This window comes from Atractosteus spatula, chromosome 4, assembly GCF_055471065.1.
Source record: "Atractosteus spatula isolate fAtrSpa1 chromosome 4, fAtrSpa1.hap1, whole genome shotgun sequence".
Taxonomy (NCBI): Eukaryota; Metazoa; Chordata; class Actinopteri; order Semionotiformes; family Lepisosteidae; genus Atractosteus; species Atractosteus spatula.
The window spans coordinates 32358815-32376681 of NC_142709.1; the positions used below are offsets into that span (position 1 = coordinate 32358815).

At 40.0% G+C, this 17867-nt stretch overlaps 1 protein-coding gene across 18 annotated transcripts in view; it reads right to left on the reverse strand.

Moving 5' to 3' along the window:
- The window catches only part of caska (calcium/calmodulin dependent serine protein kinase a), a 263444-nt gene that overhangs the window by 117699 nt on the left and 127878 nt on the right, over positions 1 to 17867 (reverse strand). For all 18 annotated transcript variants that reach the window (XM_088915059.1, XM_088915068.1, XM_088915064.1 and 15 more), the window contains exons 4-5: positions 13788 to 13865; positions 9696 to 9768 (exon numbers count right to left, since the gene is read on the reverse strand). In XM_088915059.1, the coding sequence (XP_088771185.1) occupies positions 9696 to 9768; positions 13788 to 13865 (151 nt within the window). The remainder of the gene's footprint in view (positions 1 to 9695; positions 9769 to 13787; positions 13866 to 17867) is intronic.

Sequence of the window (17867 nt, forward strand, 5' to 3'; positions counted from 1 at the left end):
GAATATTGATAGTTTCACATACAGCACAGATAAATGAGGCTTTTAACACCTACAGTAAGTACAGCAAATGTCTTATTGACCATCTGCAAGCCAAGAAAATTAATGTATATTCTCATTGAGAATATATTCTCATATATCAATTCTACATAGAAAATCACAAACTTGGCAAAAGTCAGAAAACCTGCGATTTTAGCAGTTATGCGAATTTATGGGATTATTTCTGCAACCAGTATAATATATCTAAAGTACTAGACACCTACATTACAACACATACAATAAATAACAATAAAATTACTTTAAAACGTACTGAATTCTTACTTTATTGTATCTGTTGGTAGTTGGTACATCACATTTCCGGTGAGGATATTACCCTTAATACAGCTCAGACAGACCTCTGTTTTTATACAATCTTTAAAGGACACTTCATACAGAAATCAGGCCGGGAGGCGGGGTACACAGCACATTGGCACTGCCCACTGAAGACAACTGCTTCAAATTAAATCACTTTGCTGCTGCAGAACAGAAAATAAACCTGCATTAAATTGAAATATTTTATCAATACTTGCATTTACTCTAAACTCCAAGGTTCTTACCATAAGAGGAAAGTGCTTCTTGATCTTTTTGAGATAAAATGTAATCTTGAATGATTGTAAGGCTGATTTAGCAAACTTAAGGCATGAAACATAACCAGAACCTTGAATATGGACTGAAAGCACATCACTTTGCTGTGAGATAAGCCTGAGGAATAAAGCAGGCCTGTTCCCTTTTACAAATCTCACTAAGCTATTTGAAACTCATCACATTGCAGCTTTTGAAACGTCAAATTTGGGCCTAGTCTTAATCTCCGTGCTTGATGAGAAAGGGGGTTATTTTCGTAACGGATCAATGTCACATAATCACAAGAATTTCTGTACCCTTTTTTCCTAGGCAGCAGTAATTAACTTACTACTGTCAAAAGTGCAAGTGAAATTATCTGATTAAGTTCTTAGCACTAGTGAAATCATTTCTGGAATTAAATGGGAATATCGTCGTTTCAAAGGCCAGGTGAGCCATAATTCACAGAAATTAGTAGGTCATCTAAAATGCAAAATGAGCGGGAACACAGGCTCTTTCCACACTGTTGAGTCTACTCACATCACTAAAGCAGTTGTGAGTCTCCCCCGTCATTAAGGGGCTTTTAATTTCAATGCCAACAACAACCCGGGCCAAAACATGGCCTAGTGTGAAACACCACCCAGGTCTATGGGTTTACATGAGTCATCTCAGGATATAGGACGATCAGGGTTAAGCGAAGGAAAATACACAAAGTTTAAACACTCCATTTAACAAAACAGCCTTGCTATGCTTACAAAGAACATTACAGACTAAATTAAAAACCTGCAGATATCTTGCCATAATGCAGTTATTTAAAAATATTTGTGAAATATAATTTAAAAATTGGTGACATGGTAAATGGGTATTCCCTTAAAACAGCAATTTCACAAGTTAGGATGTTAGGAGATTTCATATTTAGTTCTCTTTATGAAGAGTACCTGCTTATATTATGACATTGGGAGTCAATATGAGATTTTTAAATAGAGAAGCCTTTCTAAATGGTCTTCTGGACATAAAAGGTGAAACAGCATTCTATTTGAAAACATAACTTTGCTTTAGTCATTTAATTGTACAGGATTATCATAAATGAAGTTTAAAATATGGTAATCACTCAACTATATTACTACGTTCCACATGATTAGGCAGCCACCACATGAGCAGTAGAGCAAATTTATTTTCAGCTGTTTAGGAAAAATGACTTAATATGCTTGACTGCTTTTTGCTATAAATGGGTATTGTTTCATTTTAAAAAGAAACAGCCTCTCGCCTTCCAGGTTATTTTTTCTACTGCAACCCTAAATCCAATCTGATTAAATCCAGCCTGGCAAACCTAAATCAAACCTTTGCTTGATGTAGTTCAAAAGTGCAAATCTATACTCATGTGAAACCAGGTCAAGAACATGCCAGTAAGAACAGCACAAAAAGGCGAGAATGAAGAAATAATGATCATTGACTTCATTTTAACATTATTCTCTTCAGAAATCCAGTGTTGTCCAGAAATAAACCCAGGAGCTCATTTTGTACTGCAGCAGACTAATTAAGAATGAACTCACTTGCTGGGTGAGAAGAAAGAAATTGGTCGATGAGTTTTTCTGCAGTACTGCCAGACCACACAAAGTCTTCCACTTCACAGTGTGTGCTGAACCATGGCATCAAACTTGCATTCACAAAATAAATTCAGCTTCATCAGTCCCAAAAATGAAAGATTTCATTGGCAAAAATAATTGACTACCAAGACAAAGAAAAATGCTTTGTGCTTTCACATATTCATACATTGTAAAATCTATACAGTATATTACAAACTTTCTATGCATCAGAATACTTCAAAACAGTATCCCGTGGCCACAGAATCAAACAAGCTCATCTTTCATGACATCTTAAATACACTGGTTTGCAATAAAAAATATCTGACAGTTCCCAGCTCATACTGTATGTGTGAGTGAAAAAACTCTTCACAGTATCAAGAATATAAGCTGTTGAGACAAGGAAATGCTATCACCCCTGTGTACCTTGTGTACATTGTGAACCAATCCAGTTCTGCTTTTTTCCTCTACCATGGAGCACACCATTTATTTCAGAGTGTTCAGAAGAAGAGTACCAGAATAAAGGCTCCATACTCATACAGATGTTACAGGTCTTTATTTTGTCATTCCTGAAGCATGCTTTGCCCCAGTATGATGAGATACAGAAAAACACTGCATTAATGACAGAGCTGGCATCCAGCACAGACATTCGCCAACTTGCTTTCAAATGGCTAAATTAAGGCCCCTGGAGAATGAAAATTTGTTCTCTATTTTGTAAAGACAAACAGGATTTGCACTTCCAAGGGCACATGCCCAAAATTAATTTACTATCAATTGATTTGCCAGTCTCTTGCAAAACAAGATCAACTTACACACAAAAAAAACTTAAAATGGGAAGACAGCTTAAGACAAATTAATTCAATATGTTTCAACCACAGTCATCATGACTACTGAGCCAAGAATTCCTGGCTTGGAATCACTTGGAATCTATTTGTATCATTTGCTTATCCTCTAAGACATGAATTGAAAACATAAAACCCATTGTATCCATTAAACGTCACTAGATGTAGGTGATGTACAGAAGGCAGCCTGCGCAGCTGACTGGGTGGAAGGGAGAGAAACAGCTTAACCAACTGAATTAAAGGGAGAACGTTCAGGAGCATTTTGGATGTGCAGTCCAAGAATGGAATTTTGCCACGACACTGTGGATAACATCCTTACTCTTACACCTGAAGAAGGCTCCATGGCCAAAACATTGTATTTTCTTTCCTCTCTTTTCAGCATGGAATAAACCTATTACTCGTTCCTTTGCACCCTTACTCTATGGCATCTTTTTATGATCAAGTAATCAGGGCCTTGATCCAGGGAGAAACTTGCCACTTAACACAACAGCAACATGGATTTTCTTAAGTATCCAATCTTAGCACAAAGGAGGCCAGACTAGCTGAGCTTCCAGGATGATGACCACTTTAGGACACAATCTGATAAGCAGACTTCTTATTTCAGAATTCTGTATTTCAGCGTACCTGATATCATGGAAACTGCAGGATTGGAAGTTTTTTTCAAATACCATTCATTGGAGACAGCTTGCAGACTGCAAAACTAATGCAATATTACCAGTCACAATTAATCACAAGTAAACCTGCATTACACTTTCCGAAGACCAGTTACAAAATAACCAACCAACACTGGAATTTGGCAGAAAACTATAGAACTGAACCTTAAGGTGTACATTTACAGATGTCAAATATTTTTGTAGAACTAGTTGTAACCTAAGGAAAACAGGACTTTGCGTAAACATTTAAGTGTAGAGTATTTACTGTGGATTTGCGAAACTGAGGGAATCTTTTCGCAGTGAAACTGAACTATGCTTTTTTCAGCTTTTAGTCTTCTCTTCAGCTTTGCAGTGCAAAGCCAGAGGCCAAAGGGAAAACCTGTCTGTAAGCTTCCACCAAGATTGTCCTTGCAGCCACATAGGCCTTGTTTCTTGTTGCGCACACTTTAGGGAACTCTCCCTCTGGACATTGGCAAGGACGTCACTGTCCCTGAAGTCACCCGCGCTTGTCTGTAAAACCCCAGTCTGTCCGACATTGTTGTTCACTATGTGACGGGAGAGACCACACACAATGACGTCATCTTGCCTGCAGCACTGCCTGTAATGTTCCTGTGCTCAGTGTCCTGTGTGATGTTCCTGTGTGCAGTGTCCATCTGTCGTTACAACTGTTAAAATAGTCCTCAGAGATCTTGACATAGAGGTAAGTATCAAAACTTCAATTTTATTGTTTTGTGTCCATCAGTTTTTGAATTCTGCCAAAACTAGGGTAAGAGCATCCGTGGAAACAAGGAGTATAATTCCATGCGAGATAAAAATTATATCAAATCTTCAAATAAAAGGCTTTTTTCTTTCAATCTCAGAGAAACCTTCCTTGTAACGGCAGCACAGCAGGGATATTTTTCTACTTTCCCGCAGTGAGTTATTTGAAATCGGTTCGAGGCACTCTCCCTGATAACGGTGCTGATGAAACGAGATATCCCTGCCGCGCTGACTGTTCTTGCTAACACCTCTCTCCTGCCCACTGCACAAGATTTAAAACGCCGCTCAGACTGAGATCTGAGCCATCCTCCAGTACTCCTGCTAAACAGACAACCGATTTTTGCCCAGTCTGGTACAAAAATCCAATTTATTACAGACAGAAGGCAGAAATCTCCAAACAAGTGAGCTAAAATTGAGCCTTGCCAAAGTGTGGCTTTTGTCAACTGGGCTTTGCTATGTAGCAAATCCTTAGCAGATAACCTTGTGTGAAGCACTTTTTCTTAATGCCACCACTGCAGGTGCAGTTAATAAATACATAAATACAAGTTATCATACCCTATTAAGCAAACTATTTTGTAGTATCATGCATTAGAGAGGATTTGAGAAACATTTTGAGGATAAGAGCAGCATGTCAAATGAGCATTTCGATCTCGCTTTGAATCAAAACTAATGTCTAAAAAATAATGAATCCTGTACTGTAAAAAAAAAAAACAGGAAATTTTACCCTGCCCCCTAGTCCAGCCTGAGAACTAAAGGGATTAATATACTAGTGCGGTTTTTCTACCTCAATAGACAAAGCTGTAAGTTCGGTTAGGGACACCATATATTTTATATATTTTTATACACCATATATATTTCCACATATTTAGAATTGCAGTATGAGACAAGAGCATTGACACTGGATACACTTAACAAAATATTGTGGCATTATTTTTCTCAAATGGCAAAATCAAATGCGCAGGCCACAAAAGATGAGTTTAAGCAGCTGGACTTAAGTGTCAAATAATAAACTGTAAACTAGTATCTACATTACTACGTGTAGTGATGACACCTATCATCACTGTGAATAAAAATGATAAAGGGGACCGTCTACATTCAGCACTGAAGTGCAGCCTCACCTGAGTGTGACACAGCAGCCACTCTGCGTCTAGAGCTCTTTTGCATAGCAGATCAGAGCAAGGAGTGAGAAACTCCATCTGTTCAATTAAGGGTGACCTTTAGAAAAGAGTTTACAAATCCAGAGTCGACACCACAGTTACTACTCACGCAAACAGTGAGCTGGGATCTTTAATGAACAAATCGGACCTTTAACTTTTTTTTTCTCTCTATAAAAATCAGAAGTCATAAAAAATAATACAAGGGTCACTGAGCTGCTTTCAAAGTTGTTACATTAACTTCAGCCACGTGACGACAATGAGTTTTCTATTTCTTTAGTCCATCGGCTAACACTTTCAAGTTCCGAATGTTGTCCGGGAACACTTCACGCGACAACTACAGATCAAAGAACACCTTGCCCTTTGATTCACTTTTAATATTGTGCAAGGATGACTTTTGTTCTAGGGACTAACGAACTGTAAACGCAGAAGCACATCAAGTCTGCTTTCAAAGAAGAGTTTTAGATTAAATTTACATTTCTTGAACATTTCATAGTCTGTCAGTTCTGTATCTTTTTCTATATTTGTGCTCACAATCATTGTATTTAAAGCACCTTACCAGGTCCCATTTTAAAACATTTCACTGCATTCACCACATCCCTTCCCTTTATTTCTCTGAGATGTCTGCAGCACTCTGGGCTTGGAAAGTACAGGGAACTGTATGCGTGATTGAGAACAGGAACGCTCACTTCTTTCCACAACAGACTGTGGGAATATGGAACTGGCAACCCAGCCATACTGAAACTGATAACCCAGAGTTTTCAGGAAACAACTGGATGAGATCCTTGGAATTCCAGTGACATCTGATAAAGTGATGTGAAGTTTCAAGTGCACTTGTCAATGCATCAGGCGTTACTTGACTGCTTACGTCTGCTTTCAGTTGTCCACAGTCTTAGTCCATATGGACACAACAGATTCAGATATAATCCAACAGAGAGCTTGAGCACCTGTAACTTCACAGAGAAAAGCAAAGCTGTACATTTTTAACAAAAAATGACTAAAAGTTAAAGAACTAAGCGTGCAACAATATGGAGTAACTGATGAGCTGATGCTGATGAGCCACAAGCAAATCTAGACCACAGTGCTGCAGCTACATTCCTAGTCCCATTAAAGATTTATTAACATTTCAATACAGAACTGCACCTTGCTCAAAACTGCTAAAGGGTTCAAAAAAGGGCCAATTCAATAACAAACGAATCATCATTTCATTCACTAAACCACAAATTGTGTCCACTTGCTTGTTTGTTTACGGTCACAGCCTGGCAAAGACAACCAATCATAAAGTAACCTGAGCTCTTAGTTTCTCGCTGGCATTTCGCATCTTAATGTCGAAATGCTTCATGTTCAAGAAACCAAATGTCATGGTTAATAAATGAACATTCTTTGAGTGAGCTTTTTCAGTTCCTGGGGGTCCCGAGTGAATTACTCTGTGTTTGCTATTGTAACTAAGCAACAAGGCACAGTAGTTGACATGTTAATTCAGCTGACACCACCTCCATGTAATTCCAGTGCCAGGCCGAGTATAGAGGGCGGTCAGTGTGGTAGTAGAAGGGACAACCCACGCAAATCAGCCATCCTGTATGGGAGGTGCCACCACCTCACAAGATCCTGGGAGGGGCTTAAATGACATCACGACTGCAAACTTATCGACACACACGGGGTAGAAGCAATACAAGAAGTAGCCCAGTATGGTGATGGGAACTATAGTTCACCTGATCGGCCTCTAGATTTAATATTGATGTGCAAGACTAATTGAAAACTATTGCCTGTAGAGAGGGAATCAGTCTGACAGGATTACACTGTCACCACCAAAGCTGCCATCTATATAAAAAAACTGACGATTGTTCTATAGAACTCAGTGAAGACATGATCAAAATCAGCACTGGTGTGTGGACAATGAGCAGAAGAGAAAGTGACTTATTTAAGTATGTTTACTTATAGAGTGCAAACAATCAAAATCTTGGATCATAACCCCATCCACAAGATCCCCTAATGCTTGCAAAAATGACATGAATTACTAGCGTGCCTATAACATGAGGGACTGGAATGACTGTTGTCTGATATTCTTCCAAGTTCCACGGTAACACTGCAAGGCAATAAGCATGAAGAGCTTCCACAAAAAAGGAAGTTAAATAAACAATTAAAACAATTCTATGAGACAACAAGCCTGTGATAAATGAAGGGTTTTTATTAAAGGGTGTTCAATAAGCAGGTCTCATGGTGCATTGTAGTTCAGTAGGAAATTATCCTAAATGGTGACACACCCCACAAGTGGAAGACAGTGGTTTTGGGGCATGTTAACATATTACAGAACTCAAGTGGTCAGTGAGTGTTCCAAGGTAGACAGAAAAATATTACTACTCGGAAATAAGTCTTGAAAATAGTAGCCATGCATTTTTCTGGGCTCAAGAAAATTTTCTACTTTGAAAGAGTAAAAAGTTCAACGTTTTAAGCAAAGGCTGTGACCAGGGTCTGGTTCAAGTGTTGAAAATCCTCTGAGGCATTGACAATCAATCCAGTGCACTTGTTTGGATGAAGGAGTCCAGTCATATTGTCAAAACCAAAACCATCGCTTCTTTCAAGAGGCAGGTGGATGAGATCCTTGGATCAATTAGCTATTAAAACTGAAGATACACGGAGAAGGTGAAAACCATCAGACAAGTACACTAGAAAGGAAGGTCTCATCATCATTATAATACCGGTCAAGACATTGGGGTGACACCCTGGGGTTTTCAGTGACCATCGTGAGTAAGGACCTCAGTTTTACATCTCATCTGAAGAGCAGTGCCTTATTACAGTATACTGGTCTCACTAACCCCTCTTCCAGCAGCAGCCTTAGCTTTCCCGGGAGGACTCCCATCCAGGTACTGACCAGGCTCACACCTGCCTGCTTAGCTTCAGTGGGCTGCCAGTTGTGAGCTGCAGGATGATATGGCTGCTGGCTCACAGTGAAGCAAGTTGCAAAAACCAGTAACACACTGAAACATGCACCTTCAGTGACTGCAGTGATTTCCTTTTTCTTTTCAATCACCTGCCTCACTTTGGTTGACCTGTCAATTGCTTCTCTGTTTTAATCTGTGAATCGAAAGATGCCTGAGTTTAAATCAGCTGCATTTTCTCTAAGTCATCTTTGAGATCCAGTGAATGAAGGTGATTAGGTGCATAACATGTCCAAACCACATCAGCAGCGGACAAATATTGCAGGCTGGGGAAAGGCCATTAAATTTACAAGCTCTCCCGAGAGCACATTCAATCATGTACAGTAGGTGTTGTCATCTCACTGAAAAGTTCAAGTATATGATGTTATGTTTTCCAGCCCACTGTTAGTAGATGCACTCAATGACGTTTAAAGCTCAACAAAGCTCATTAGTCCCAAGGTGATCTAAAACAATGGGACCATGTTAATGGGATGAATCAACGACAGACATACTGTAAATGACCCACATTCATTACAGCAAAGACCTCCCCACCCCCACCTCCATTTCAGGACTGTGTGTATTATAGAGCCGCCCACTCTTGCGTAAAATATAATCAAGGCCCTTTAATTAAGATGGACGTGTAAGCTGTTAATCAATCAACATCTGTCCTTGCATCTCTCATTATCAGTGCTGCCTTCTAATGTTTAAAAGATGCTGTAACCAGGAGGAATTGCAAAGTGCACAGCCATAGAGAACTAACATCTACTGCTGCCGGTTTTCAGTATCTCAACTGCAAAGGCTGTACAACTCACATTTCACCACAAGAACATTTTGCAAGCAAAAAAAGTACAGTTTACTGCCAAAATCCATAAGGCTCAAACATTACTGTCTATAGTGTATGGTTAACTAGAAAGAAACCCTTCCTATACATTTTATACATTTCTATATTCTATATATATTTTACTTTATGTTTATTTGTATGACACAAACAACACAACTTGATTTGGAATAGTTTTATCGGCGCTTCAGTATCAAGACAATCACCATTATGGCCAACGTAGAAGGATGAATCAGCCAAGCAAAAATAATTGGACAGTGGGGTCTGTACTCCAACACTTTTAGTGTCTTGAAGAGAAGTAACCATCTTGGAAACAGGAGGTGCATGCTATATAAAACACACAATATGTCCTACCTTTACATCTCGGTGAATGACGTTGTTGTCATGACAATAGCGCAGCGCTTCAAGAATCTGTCGCATGTAGTGACTGGAAAAGAAAGAGAAATGTATTGAACTGACAGCAGCATTCAAAGTCTTTTTCTCCATCAAATGTGCATGAAAGGTCACTGGCACTGGGGCAGAACACCGAATGGCAGAAGAGACCGTCTCTCAACGGAGAAGGACATCAATAAAATAAAACAATAAAAATTAAATACACAAAACTGCCAAAATGGCCTGCAAACACATCCTTTAGGTATCACTTGGACTGAGTCTGGCTTATGGATCGAGGTAATTTCTCATCATAGCATTCAAATTCTATTTTTGTTTTTACTGTAAAGACCAAACGTTTCGAGGCCTGTTTTTCAACATGCAACGTATTTTCTAGAGAATGCCTAGAGAACTCAAAAAGCTATAAATTCACACAAACTGTATAAATTAACTGAGAAATGACTTAAACATAATTTATTTAGTTCCTTGTAGTTTCTTGTTGAGATTAGTTTCTGCTCTCTGAATGTTTTAGATGCCCATACTAAAGGGTTCACAGCTCAAAATGAAATCAATCAGAAATTACTGTATATTAAAAACAGGTAATGAGTTGCCAACGCATGCACTGAATAATCAGTGTGGAAAAATGTTAAACGTTTTTCTGAACAACGCAAAACGCTGTATTACACTGTAAATTTTAATGGTACAGTACATGCACTAACGGGCACGATGTGAGAAAAGAGCAGAACAGACCAGATGAATGTTTATATGTGGAGAGACATGATTAAATAAAGACTTTAATTTGCTGTAGAGCGTGGACTTGTGTAACTGCTATATAACATCACCAGTTCTCCTCACCTATGTGATAATTGCTTCATTATTTTTAATCAGTTTAATTTATTGCTTGAACTATGCCAAAATGCATTTTACTGGAGCACAGCCAGTCAGGAAAGCTTTATACAGAATTCTGGGTAGGCAACGGTAGGGCTCAGTGTTAATAATCCAAATCCATATTCTAGCTGTGTTACAACATACAAAGTATATATTTCAACTGAACTGGGAATTTTCAACTGAATTTTTTATCCGTCCATCTACTTGATAGCCAATGAAACCTGCTGAGACCTCCAATTCCATTGCATGCTAGGGCAATACTCTGTGCGAAAGATCTGCTTGCCTCAAAACCATAAATCATTAGGGCTTAATCAGTAACTTGTCCCTCATCAGGAGATCAAGCCTCTTCTGTGGCAGATTTCTAACGCCAGCATCACACTACACGACTTCTCCCAGGATTTTCAGTCGTATCCTTCATTTACATAATCATAAGAAAATCACTGCAAGTTGTAGAGAGTCGCAGCTCGCCCGTTACTGGCAGTTGTGTAGTGCGACAACCCCAGCAACTCGGTCTTAACAGCCCCTCCAACTCTCTGCGCCTCGCTACGATAAAATCAAACTGGTTGTAACGAGTTGCAAGTTGTAGGGGTGGGCAATGAGCCAGATGTGTACTTGTATATAATGTGCCCAATATATTACACATTATAGGACAATACCAATTTGTTTACAATATTTGTTTTAAAGGTGTTTTTTAATTTTTAAATGTTTTATTTCTGTAAATTTATTCTAGATTTATAAAGAAGAATTATATTTTTGAAGATGTTAATTTGTGGAAAACAATGCCCGTGTTACATTTTTCAAGATGTTTATGTGGTTGTTCTCCATGTTGTTTGTTTACTTTCGTGTGGTGCTCCTCTTGTGCTCCACGTTGATTGGTTGCCAAAATGAGGTGACCACGAGGTACTTTTGCGAGATTAGGAACCGTGGCGAAATGTTGTGAGGGAATCGTGTAATTAGTCACCCCTGCGATTCCTTGTCGTATAATTTGACACCCTCTAGGACAGAAAAGGCAGCGAGATTCAACAACTCCAGTTGTTAAATTTGACATGCTCTCAAACAAAGAAGTCGTGTCGAGTCATGTAGCGCGACGCCGGCTTAAGCTGAGGAGTGGAATGTGTAACCCCACAGCAAGCGGTACTCGTGTTCAGATCTCAGTGGGGGCAGAGCTGCACTTGCCAACAGTAGGGTAGACAACCCTGGTCCTGTAGGGTAACCACAATCCACAATTTGTGAGTCCCCCTTCAGTTTCACCTGGAATAATCCTGTTTCCAAAACGTGCAGTAAGAAGTGGATTTGCTCAATTCAGTAGTTTAGAAACCATTTTAAAAATACTACCACCACACAAGCCAAGAGGACCACAATTAAAGCATTGCTTCCTACAGCAGAGCGTATAATAAACTTACTAAATTAATCAAAATTTGAGTGTTCCATTTTTTTTTACTAATTGCAGGCTGCAGGGTGAGATCTGCAGAACTTTCCAGGATCAGTATTTGCCTCCCTGCACAGGGCAGGCTTTTCTCACAGTCAGGATGGTGAAATAGAAATCTGCGAATCTAGGAGCACCGTCAACACGACTGTGTGCATGCCAGCAATCAGGGAGCCTTCTCATGTCTACTCCAAGATTCCTTCTCATGGCTCATTCTAATGCACCCTTTCTGACCAGTGCCACCTTGCAAAGACAACAGCACCCACAATTATGAACGCTCTGGGCCTGGGGTGACTCACCACGACCTCCAAGCCATATGTGCTCTATAACCTGGTTTCTCCTAAGATCTCTCGGGGGTCACAGGGGGAAAAAAAACAGAGTAAATGCAAGATGCACATGTTTTGAGGACATCCAACAGCACTACTATTCCCCAACTGGACAGGAAATGGCTTTTCAACAGAGGAAGGTTTGAAACAACAACAACTATTTCACTGTGACCTGCAAACGGTAACTGTGAAACTTAATATTCAAAACAGTTTCTCACTCTACTAAGAAGATGGAGAGAACAACTACACCGTACTGCATAACAAAGGCACCTAATATTGCAGTATAACATTAAATTATAGCACTCTTCACGGTGTTAATGCCATCCTCTGTTTGGCCACTCAGTGCTTTTGCTCAAGGTTTGCCCATCATGACTAACAGTTAAAAAAAAAAAAACTCACAGGGAAGCCCACCCGCAGGGCCAGAGACACGCGTCATCCTGTTCAAACTAGCGCCCCAGGGTCCTGAGCAAGACAGCAGCGCAGATTTATGTCTGATACCACAGGCCCTAAAGGCCACGACAGAACCAGATCAAACGAATTCCGGTTCATAACATTCCAAGAACACTGTTTACAAAAGTACAAGAAAAATATTCATCCTGACAAATGTAGATTCCATGCGAAGTTCAAAATAAGGCCTAAATATACTGATTCTGTATCGTAAAAGTTTAAGCACAGACAAAAGACAAAGCAACAACAATTAATTTTCAGACTAATATTCCCTAGGGAATGATGCAGGAACAGATAAATGTTATCTGCAGTGCTGTACCAATGTGTTCTGTGCATGTGCTTGTGAGAAGTAGAGAACTGACAGAGTCAAGGAACGGCAGTTTAAAATGTCACATTTACTTGGGGGGAGCCCTCACTAGCTCTCAACAATGAGATCTACTTAAATTAGAATTGCTAAATTTGGCATTCTATCATATGCCCACCCAATTAGGATCTGGCATTATGAACTATAACAATGGCTAAAACTCCAGGGAGAGCAGACAGACTTGCATTGACTCCATCCTTCCATTGCTTACTTTTCCACATTTCTGATAGCATACAATAACTAGTAACTTCACTACTGCACTTAAAAGGAGCACCTGCTCAGATACAGTGATACAGATACATGCTTAGTATCGCCAGTTATTTCATTGCAACATCATAAATGCCACCTTTCAGTCCGATCTGAGCCCTGGCATGATGGACAACGCCAAACAAGCAGACACAGATGTTAATGTGTGCTCCATTATGTGCCTAGTCTTTTGTCAAGATGCCTCATTTTCATATATGGTATCATGGTGCTCATATAAGAGACATCGATTTTGAAAAGAGATCAATGAACACTGCGCTGAACTTTTTAGTTCAGAACGGCCTGCGATCCAGATAGGTAAAGCGGTTTGAAAGGGAATTTTACATCACGAAGCCCAAAAATTAAGTACAAGTTCTACTCACCTCGCCACTGCTTCGCTGTATACGAAACCAGCGTCCGCTCTCTTGACAATCTCAAAGCACAGGTCTGCGCCGTCCATGCTGTGGAATAGCCAAAACAAGAGCAAAGTCAGATTGTGAACTTGACGGGCGGGCAGATAACACTCCATCCTATTTCACCAAGCTGGGCAAGCAGCCAGCAAGCAGCCCTGGATTTCAGTTCTGAAAAGTGAGGACATTTGGGTGCGAGTGGGTGTGTGCAGGTTAGTGTAATTTCTTATCTCGCAAACACACACCCTCCACTGTGCAAGAAACACGCCACTGGGACCAAAGAGAATCCATAGGGAGAGCCTGTGAATTCTGAGATAGCACTGCTCTGTTGCACGAGTTTTATATGAAAGGTGCAACATTCTTATGAGTAAATGGGCTTTGTTAAAGGAATGAGTAATGTTGATCTTGTTGAATATAAACAAAGAACCGAGGAGAAGAGGAGGACACAGACTAGAAGTACATTCTTAAAACACTAATTTTCTACAGATAAGTATGAATGAAAGCATTTCCAAATCCCTTTCAAGTGTGCAATTTAATACTGAGATTGACTGCACAGGCTAATGATGACATCTCATGGGATAAATGACTTGCTCTAGTCAAACTTTATTTTCTTTTATTCCAGCATTTACAATGAAAGTTTAACATGAACAGCAAGATGCTCAATTGGTGGTGCAGTGCTAAAATCACTAGGGGTTTATAGCGAAGTGTCACTTTCATCGCCCATGCAATGTTGGAAGGAAATAAAAAGCTAAATGCTAAATGTTCAGTTACATAGCTAAAAGTGTAGAATTACGTCAGAGGTAAGTAGTGCCACAGGGGTTTGTATTAGGACCACTGCCCTCATGCCTATCAGTGATTGAGATTATGGTATAGTTGGTAAAATGGTGATGTTTGCAGATACCAAAAAGGAGGATAAATAATGTGAATACTTCAAAGGAAGTTCAAGAAGTCATAGAATTCAAGACTGAGCAAACACCTGGCAGATGACATTTACTGGATGTTGCACTCAGACAGCAAAAACAATCTACAAATCTAAAATGGGAAACCTTGAGCTTGCAGATAGTACTTAAAGACTTGGGTATTTGTGTAAACACTTACAGTAAACTGTATGATGTAAGGAAACAAAATGTAAAGAATGTTAGGTTATATTGTTAAAAGTGCAGTTATATCAACATTGTGAAATGCACTGGTAAGACTCCATTTACGATATCATGCATATCTTCAGTCATAAAAATGCACAGAAGATATAGCTGCACTGGAATCCAAAGATTAACCATTTATATGCTTGGGTTTACAGCAATGTCATATTCTGAAAGGATAAAATAAAGAATCAAATCTTTTTAGTGCTCACCAGAAGATTATGAGGTGACCCAATTCAAGAACTCAAAACAAAGACAGCCCTGTGAGCCTCTCCAGTGTCAAGACTGACAAGAACCACAGGGCAGAGTTCTTAACAGGGAGGTGCATTTCAAATGGAGAATAAGTGGCACCTCTTTACTGTAAGGGTTGTGGGAGTCTGGAACAAGCTCTACAGCCCTGTTGGTGAAGCCAAACCTTCAACTGGCTTCTTTCAGGAAAGGCCTGGATGAGATCCTCGGATAAATTAGCTCCTTGATAATTTCGAGACTCACCAAATGCGACCATCACACACCTCATGGCATCGACCCTCTCCTTCGTGGGCATTGGTCTATTATAGTAAAATCCTGATCATGAAAGCTGTGGATGAACCCAGATCACCTCTATGACCAGCTTTTTTGTTTCACTTTTTTTTTATCATGCTCCAATTCTCAACTCCCACCCTGTCTTAGGTAGTGTAAACCTAAAAACCACAGCTCCTTAAAAACCACAGACAACCGTAAATGGGGAAAAAAGGGCACTTTACATCAAAAATTACAGGTGCATCAAAACCTTTATTTCCCCAAATTGCCCATCGTTTATGTAGCACCTTTGGGCTTTGAAGAGTAATTATCCATTTAGGATTCAGCAAACCCTTGTTCCCATGCTGAAATCCTTCACTTAAAGGGAATGAAACTACAGGGACATGTCGAGCTGAAGACCTCTATAATGACACAGAGCAGGTTCTAAAATCCCATTACAACTGGCCTGACATACATCAGCGTAGTTACCGCTTCCAGATCAGCAGCTGAGGGTCTCGACCTCAGCCGCACAATCAGCAGAGCTGCTACAGCACCTCCTGTGCAAGTGTTTGTCATCACTTCCATTTATTAAGTTTCACAGCCTGTTTTTGTCGCAACCGCTTTTGCGCTGAAGACCTGTTTCAACCTCCCATTGCACCTAAGCACACACCTCAAAAGTGACAATTAAAAATCAAATCTATCAAATTCAGCCGAGATGTAGATGCATAAAGGTCAAGTGCTCGTCCGGAAGCTCTCACGTCTTGTACAGCACGGTGCGAGGATACAGATCAGCAGGTAAGTAGAGGTTTTAAAAATGACACCTTGCCCATGGAAATCCCCTGACCCGAATCTCGCATTTCTCCTTTTTCTGAACCTAAATCTTTGTTAAACTACTTTATGAACAATTAACGGGAAGTTCCTGTATTAAAACTGCTTTGCGCCATGTTCGGGAATCAATGTTTATAAAATACAGAAGTTTTCTGTGGAAAAAACTGAACAGCAACCCCCCCAAAATGTGTTTTATTGTTATTCTGGTAAAACTGTAAATAATCTGGGTTTTAGTTTATACAAAGTACTATCTTATTTACATTGCAGGATGGCAAATTCTTATGGTTTTGATTCTTATTGAAGAGCAGTCAAACATTTACTAGCATGGAAGCACTTAAAATACAATTGTCAGTCTGTCAGAATGGGCACAGACCAAACCTGCAGCAGTTACAACTCAACCCTTTCCCTAAGTTTCAAAGTATAAAACTTCTATTCATCTTATAAAATCTGGTCTTCTGTATGGTAGTTGCCCCCACCTCTGTTTTTCTTTCCCCACAAAATGTCTTTTTAAAACAGATTTCACATACTGTCGTGTCCCACAGGTCTACTCCACAAATATCCCCACTTTGCCCCTGTCCAAGCGCACCAGTGCTGCTCCTGCACACCGGAAATTGCCCACAGTCTCCATGGTCAGACGGCACAGGTGTACTCATTCAGTTCACGTCTGCAGACAGCAGGCAACAGATGGACTTCTGCAGACAAAGTCTGAAGACAAAAAAGCATCTCTAACGGGATGTGAAGCTGTTAAAAAAAATCGTTCAAAGGTTTTAAGGATAAATTGAAAAAAATGTGCAACACGTTCCAAGTGTGTACATTTGCCTTCCTGCCTGTCCAGATGAATAACTGAATCTGACCCCCTGGTATAATCTCACTTCAATTAGTCTGTATGCCATGGTGTTACGACACATTAACTGCTTGATTGTTTAAGTCACTCTGTAAACAAGTACTGAAAACTTGGCAATGGAAGAGGATCCTATTAAAAAGTGCCGAAACCATCCAAAATGAGCCAGAGCCAATTTATCTTCACATAGTCTGGAACCAAATCAGACAAGAATAACTGAATCCTGCTGAAAGCGTACTATATTAACCTGACAGTCAGTTGAGGGGAGGCTACAAGACTCACCATGTATAGCAGCTTGACCCAACTCAGATTTTACCAGCTGCAGGCTGCCCAAGGTACTGGACCTCTCATGCTTGTTACATTATACTAATCAAATCTGCACAGATTAAATTTGTGAATATGCAGCACGTCCGTTTATATAGCTTGGCACGTCGGTGGACCAAATTGTTATAAAACTGCTTGCTGCTTCTGTGCAAGAGGAAAAAAAATACTAGCAGGACAAAGTGGAAACCCCTCCCATATCTTGAAAAAATCATTACGCTTAAATGCATTTAATCTCACTTGCAGCACTAACCACCCTCCCCTCCGACACGTGCACTCTCGCTCGCTGGCATCCATCGGTCTCAAGAGACAAGGGAGTTTTGCGCCAGTCAGTTGGTCAGTCAGTAGCATCGCCTACTGTGACTGTACAGTCCACATCTGGAGCGACAAGCTTTGTTGCTTGTTGCTTTGTTGAGTGACTCTGGC